The following is a 7,566-nucleotide window of genomic DNA, read 5'->3' as shown; positions in this document are numbered from 1 at the left end:
TACAGTCGACCCCCCTATAAGATATAGATACGTTCCAATTTATTAGGAATCCGATTTCTTACAAGTCGTTCCAATCACAGCCCGACACGTGTCAAGTTTACGGACTACGGCTGATTGAAAGGTTTTCTTCCATAAAATTAATCGATTCTACACTAATCCGACTCAACATTTCCAAAATACGTATATTTTTTCGTAGTTTTATAGGAATCGTAATTATAGGGGGTCGACTGTAATTATGTATTATCAGTCTTCAATATTTTGAAATTTAGGACTGTTTAATTATTATTCAAATGTGTTTCTTCTATCTTTTTTTAACTTAAATATTTTATTAAATGCTCCCATTAATAAAATCTAAATAATATAATCATTGAAAAACTTACATCTTTTGACATTCTTTTGTCTCTTCTAACATAGTATCACCCAATTCTCCAACTACAGTAGCTTCTAATTCGTATGTCACAATCAAAGCCTTCTCTGTTGGGTGTACATCAATGCTTCCAGGACGTACTCGTCTATTCATGTAAAAAAAATTGATATATTATGATTATATTTAACAAAATACAAAAAAAAATATTAAAGTTTAGTAAAACCTCAATTTAAGGGACTAATTCAGGTGAAAGGATGTCCATTAACGCCAAACATCCATTTTCTGAATGTGCATATTAAAAATTGGCAAATTCATTAGTTTATCTGTTTTTNAACATAGTATCACCCAATTCTCCAACTACAGTAGCTTCTAATTCGTATGTCACAATCAAAGCCTTCTCTGTTGGGTGTACATCAATGCTTCCAGGACGTACTCGTCTATTCATGTAAAAAAAATTGATATATTATGATTATATTTAACAAAATACAAAAAAAAATATTAAAGTTTAGCAATGAAAAATTTCAATATATTAACTTGAATAATAAAACTAGATGTTATAAAACTATTTACTATATGTATTAACTTATATATCAATATAATGAACTATTACTAGTAAATATGGTAAAAAAAAATTGAATGTAATAGCAAAAGAGAATTTTATGTAAAATTGATTATTTTCTGATTATCTTGTGTCATTTATATGTAAATAAAAAACAATTTTTATTCTAAAAACAATAAAGAAAAATGCAGCATAAAATAATGGATATGTCTAGATGATGTAAGCAAGCCAATGACAGTGTCTCCTCAAGTTGTTTACTTAATATATTGGTAAAATTATTATTAATGCATTATTAATTTATATGAAATTATAACAGCATAGGTAATTGTTCACAAATCTAAAAATTAAAATTTTTGAAACATTTTTAAATCAATAGAAAAAATTCAGTTTAAAATATTAAATCACAAATAAACTAAAATGATGATAATACATTTAAGAAGCATTCTTTTCTTTAGAACAGTCATAAACAACCTGTGCCTTTACATTACTGGAGCTTTAAACATAAGAAATTTACAATAAGTCTAGTGAACAAGTCTTAAGGCTGTAAGTGTTAAAATTTAAAGATTAATTACTAGTATTCAGATTTCCATTATGAATGCATAAAACCAAATGTTTTTAGTGTTCTGTCCTAATTCCATATCAAAACAGTATCATAAGGTCCTTTACTATTGAAAAGTAGACCATGCCAGCTTTAGAATTCAAAAAGGTCACTGTAGTTTAAATGGTGTTTTAATATATATACATATAAATTCAATCAATCATTCTTTGTTTTATTAAAATGCCTCAATGTCCTTTTCTTACTAAAATATAAATTTTCATCTACAATTATATATCTTCTAATATCAAAACTTATTATACTGGCTTTACAGATAATGCTACAAAGTTTTACAGAAAAAATTTTTTATTTTATTTAATATACCTGTATATTAAATAAAATAAAAAATTGTTTTCTGTAAAACTTTGTAGCATTATTTGTAAAGCCAGGATACATAATTGTAGACGAAAATTTATATTTCATTCTTTGTTTTGTTTACATAATAATTTAAATGATATTTAGACAGTGAATGTTATTTTATAAATTAGATATAAAATTCATTTTTTATTGAATATGTTTTGTTTACACAATGTAAACATATGCATTTATTGACAAATAATGCTAATGAATAAAAATCGTTTTTTTTTTCTTTTAACTGTTTCCATACTACAAGCATCAAGACCACCTTATTCTATCCCCATCATGAATTTGGCCAGAACCACAATTGAAAAGAGCTGGTGAGAGATGGGACTAAATGTATCTGGACCAACCCACCCTTGGAAATAACAATGATGATCCAAAGTTGAATCTGAGTATCCCAGAGTAGGCAAGCTGGTTGATACCTTTGTCTGAAATCTACTGCACTCATCAATGATTTTCATTAATGAGTGCAGTAGATTTCAGATGTAATAGTTGTACTTTGTGGAAGTATCTTTCAATGAACTGGTCTGTAAACATCCAACCAAATACAGAGCATAACCTTGTGCTGATGCCATTCTGGTGTTTGGTATTGCCCATGCTGCTTGACTGATATCAGTCCATGACCTTTTGTACTTTAAGATGTACTTTTGTACATACAAGTATCATTTTTCATCTCTTGGAATGAAGGTTTATATCAAATTGATAATCTTAAAGCATACATGAGCAAATTTTATCACAAGAATGATCTGGAAAACTTGACATTTAAAAAGTTAGTATCACCACACAGAATATCTCTTTATGACTGTGTATCTCAATGCCCTTCATTTATGTACCTCTCAAGAAACTTCTAGATGTCATCTGTTGAAGAATAATTTCAAATATTTTAGAGAGATCTACAGAATTCCAGAAACTTTTGCATCAACCCAATCATATCATATATATCTGTCTATATGAATACAAGACTTGTCTGATAATTAAGGTACAGATCCAAATTATATTTATTACAAAAAATCTCGAAAAAATTCAATAAGCATTACATACTAATGTTTATTTTTTCACAAGCATTCATTTACCCTAGTGTTTAACAAATTTGAACATTCCTTCCAAGTAGTTTTCCTGCCCAAGCATCGTGAAGTGGACAACTGTGGTTTCCAATATGTTTTGGTTCTTGAATCTTTTTCATGCTAAGAAGTTCTTGAATGGGCCAAATAGATGAAAATGTGTTAGAACTAGATCAGGACTACATAGTATCTAACCAAGCTTTTCTCTGGTTTGTGTGAGGTCATGTACCATCATGTAGTAGTCTCACTCTAGCACATAACCATGCTGGTCCCTTTCAATTAATAACTTCACATGATTTGTCAAGAGTTTCACAGTATCTGTTACTGTTAATGGTTTCATTTGGCAGGAAAAATAAACATAGTAGGAGGACTTCACAATCCCAGAACGCAGTCATCACTGTTTTTCTTGCAAATGATTGAACATCAAAGTTTTGACAGCTAATGAATTGGCATGGAGTTTCCTTTTGACTCTGAAATAAATTTGTAAACCCATATTTTATTTCCTGCAATAACAGTTTCTGTAAAAAGTTTTCCTTTATCTTGGTAATGGCAAGTGAAGCACCAACTCTTGCTTTTGTACTCCTCGGTTGGTATTTTATTATGGATCTTTGAGACAATTCCATTTCATAGTAGCCATTCAGCAAGGACTAAACGATTAAGAACACATATAACGTTACATAAGTGAAACATGATACTATTTTTCATTTCATTTACAACTAGAATAAAATAATGAAGATAACTTCGTATCATTGTGATCATCATTTATATTCAAATAAAATTTATATAAAGTTTGTTAAAGTTATTAAGAAAAGGTTTGTTCCCAATAACAAACAGAGAAACATAAATACAGTACACGACAAAAAATTAGCCACATGAAAAAAATTATTACAAATTTCAAAAGTTATGCAAAACGGCATTTTAAAATAAAAAAGTTAAAAGATTTATTTTCACAAAATGTTATCTTGCAAATTGCAAATATCAAATAATAACAATAAATTATCAAAATAATGTAACAAAAAATTCATCCTGCAACCAATTTTCCAGTTTAAAGTTTCAACATTTTGCCAATTTAGCTTGATTTTCTATTGCCTTTTGTCATTACCTTGTTGCCTTTGGATAAAATTGCCTTAAAGACCAAAAAACAGCACACGCATCCGTCCAGCCCATTAAGATTAAACTTGTTTCTCCGAGAAAATGACTTTTTCCATTCGATTTCTTAATTGATTCCATTTGCTTGACTTTTGTAACGAACGTATCTGTTAATTTTCGTTTTAATTTTAACATTTTAGGCATGGTTTTTTTTTTGTATACTTGTTTTAATATTTACCATTCTGACCACTTCAAAATATCTAAATTCCACGGTTTGCCATTCTAATTCTATGGAACATTTTTTACCCGACACGAATCCTATTCGGATCGAAAAGTATTCGTATTAAATTATATATTTGCCGGTATATTTTGAAGGTTTTGTCAGTGTCATTTACCTAGCTTGCACTGTATGTATGTGTGCACTTATAATAATGAATGTTATGCAAATGTTAATTATTTGCATTTCATATATAGAAATTCTGAGGTGAAATCATCTCAATTACCTTTGAACATATTTAACTTCTTCCCTTTGCATTCTGTATAATGTTTCAGCTGTAAAAATACAGAAAAATAAATAAATAATATGTCAATGACCTGAAACATGGATTAAAAACGTCATTTTATACATTCTGAGAAATCCATCCGCATCGAATATAGCATTAATATAAAATTAATAATTACTTGCTAGACTTATTAGCTTATAGATTATAAAGCATTTTCTGCGAATCTCACCTAAAATAATTAAATATTTTCAAATTTATTTATAATTCAGTTAGCTCCCAACTTCTACACTGAACGACTGACATTCTGTTGCTATGGTTACGCTAAAACAACAATTCTTTTTTTTACTAAATGTATCTGGACCAACCCACCCTTGGAAATAACAATGATGATCCAAAGTTGAATCTGAGTATCCCAGAGTAGGCAAGCTGGTTGATACCTTTGTCTGAAATCTACTGCACTCATCAGTGATTTTCATTAATGAGTGCAGTAGATTTCAGATGTAATAGTTGTACTTTGTGGAAGTATCTTTCAATGAACTGGTCTGTAAACATCCAACCAAATACAGAGCATAACCTTGTGCTGATGCCATTCTGGTGTTTGGTATTGCCCATGCTGCTTGACTGATATCAGTCCATGACCTTTTGTACTTTAAGATGTACTTTTGTACATACAAGTATCATTTTTCATCTCTTGGAATGAAGGTTTATATCAAATTGATAATCTTAAAGCATACATGAGCAAATTTTATCACAAGAATGATCTGGAAAACTTGACATTTAAAAAGTTAGTATCACCACACAGAATATCTCTTTATGACTGTGTATCTCAATGCCCTTCATTTATGTACCTCTCAAGAAACTTCTAGATGTCATCTGTTGAAGAATAATTTCAAATATTTTAGAGAGATCTACAGAATTCCAGAAACTTTTGCATCAACCCAATCATATCATATATATCTGTCTATATGAATACAAGACTTGTCTGATAATTAAGGTACAGATCCAAATTATATTTATTACAAAAAATCTCGAAAAAATTCAATAAGCATTACATACTAATGTTTATTTTTTCACAAGCATTCATTTACCCTAGTGTTTAACAAATTTGAACATTCCTTCCAAGTAGTTTTCCTGCCCAAGCATCGTGAAGTGGACAACTGTAGTTTCCAATATGTTTTGGTTCTTGAATCTTTTTCATGCTAAGAAGTTCTTGAATGGGCCAAATAGATGAAAATGTGTTAGAACTAGATCAGGACTACATAGTATCTAACCAAGCTTTTCTCTGGTTTGTGTGAGGTCATGTACCATCATGTAGTAGTCTCACTCTAGCACATAACCATGCTGGTCCCTTTCAATTAATAACTTCACATGATTTGTCAAGAGTTTCACAGTATCTGTTACTGTTAATGGTTTCATTTGGCAGGAAAAATAAACATAGTAGGAGGACTTCACAATCCCAGAACGCAGTCATCACTGTTTTTCTTGCAAATGATTGAACATCAAAGTTTTGACAGCTAATGAATTGGCATGGAGTTTCCTTTTGACTCTGAAATAAATTTGTAAACCCATATTTTATTTCCTGCAATAACAGTTTCTGTAAAAAGTTTTCCTTTATCTTGGTAATGGCAAGTGAAGCACCAACTCTTGCTTTTGTACTCCTCGGTTGGTATTTTATTATGGATCTTTGAGACAATTCCATTTCATAGTAGCCATTCAGCAAGGACTAAACGATTAAGAACACATATAATATTATATAAGTGAAACATGATACCATTTTTTATTTCATTTACAACTAAAATAAAATAATGAAGATAACTTCGTATCATTGTGATCATCATTTATATTCAAATAAAATTTATATAAAGTTTGTTAAAGTTATTAAGAAAAGGTTTGTTCCCAATAACAAACAGAGAAACATAAATACAGTACATGACAAAAAATTAGCCACACGAAAAAAATTATTACAAATTTCAAAAGTTACGCAAAACGGCATTTTAAGATAAAAAAGTTAAAAGATTTATTTTCACAAAATGTTATCTTGCAAATTGCAAATATCAAATAATAACAATAAATTATCAAAATAATGTAACAAAAAAATTCATCCTGCAACCAATTTTCCAGTTTAAAGTTTCAACATTTTGCCAATTTAGCTTGATTTTCTATTACCTTTTGTCATTACCTTGTTGCCTTTGGATAAAATTGCCTTAAAGACCAAAAAACAGCACACGCATCCGTCCAGCCCATTAAGATTAAACTTGTTTCTCCGAGAAAATGACTTTTTCCATTCGATTTCTTAATTGATTCCATTTGCTTGACTTTTGTAACGAACGTATCTGTTAATTTTCGTTTTAATTTTAACATTTTAGGCATGGTTTTTTTTTTGTATACTTGTTTTAATATTTACCATTCTGACCACTTCAAAATATCTAAATTCCACGGTTTGCCATTCTAATTCTATGGAACATTTTTTACCCGAATAGGACACGAATCCTATTCGGATCGAAAAGTATTCGTATTAAATTATATATTTGCCGGTATATTTTGAAGGTTTTGTCAGTGTCATTTACCTAGCTTGCACTGTATGTATGTGTGCACTTATAATAATGAATGTTATGCAAATGTTAATTATTTGCATTTCATATATAGAAATTCTGAGGTGAAATCATCTCAATTACCTTTGAACATATTTAACTTCTTCCCTTTGCATTCTGTATAATGTTTCAGCTGTAAAAATACAGAAAAATAAATAAATAATATGTCAATGACCTGAAACATGGATTAAAAACGTCATTTTATACATTCTGAGAAATCCATCCGCATCGAATATAGCATTAATATAAAATTAATAATTACTTGCTAGACTTATTAGCTTATAGATTATAAAGCATTTTCTGCGAATCTCACCTAAAATAATTAAATATTTTCAAATTTATTTATAATTCAGTTAGCTCCCAACTTCTACACTGAACGACTGACATTCTGTTGCTATGGTTACGCTAAAACAACAATTCTTTTTTTTTTTTTTTTTAAAT

General features: G+C 29.3%; 1 protein-coding gene and 1 long non-coding RNA gene across 3 annotated transcripts in view; both read right to left on the bottom strand.

The window, feature by feature from the left end:
* The window catches only part of LOC111628800 (kinesin-associated protein 3-like), a 103,901-nt gene extending 103,381 nt beyond the window's left edge, over nucleotides 1-520 (bottom strand). Inside the window, exon 1 of the mRNA XM_023372645.1 lies at nucleotides 381-520. Coding sequence (XP_023228413.1) covers nucleotides 381-520 — 140 coding nt within the window. The remainder of the gene's footprint in view (nucleotides 1-380) is intronic.
* A 169-nt stretch (nucleotides 521-689) lies between these two features.
* Nucleotides 690-7,518, bottom strand: LOC111628802. 2 transcript variants are annotated; one of them, XR_002757226.1, is made up of 3 exons: nucleotides 7,439-7,518; nucleotides 4,535-4,583; nucleotides 690-804 (listed from the first exon to the last, which is right to left on the bottom strand). It is a non-coding gene; the product is annotated as an uncharacterized LOC111628802 (long non-coding RNA). The 2 variants fall into 2 exon arrangements; XR_002757227.1 differs by lacking the exon at nucleotides 7,439-7,518 and adding an exon at nucleotides 4,764-4,875.
* Nucleotides 7,519-7,566: the final 48 nt, after the last annotated feature.

Source organism: Centruroides sculpturatus, unplaced genomic scaffold (genome assembly GCF_000671375.1).
Source record: "Centruroides sculpturatus isolate CEXI.00-Female unplaced genomic scaffold, Cexi_2.0 scaffold590, whole genome shotgun sequence".
NCBI lineage: Eukaryota > Metazoa > Arthropoda > Arachnida > Scorpiones > Buthidae > Centruroides > Centruroides sculpturatus.
Note: the sequence above shows the minus strand (reverse complement) of the source record. Positions and strands in the feature narration are given on the sequence as shown.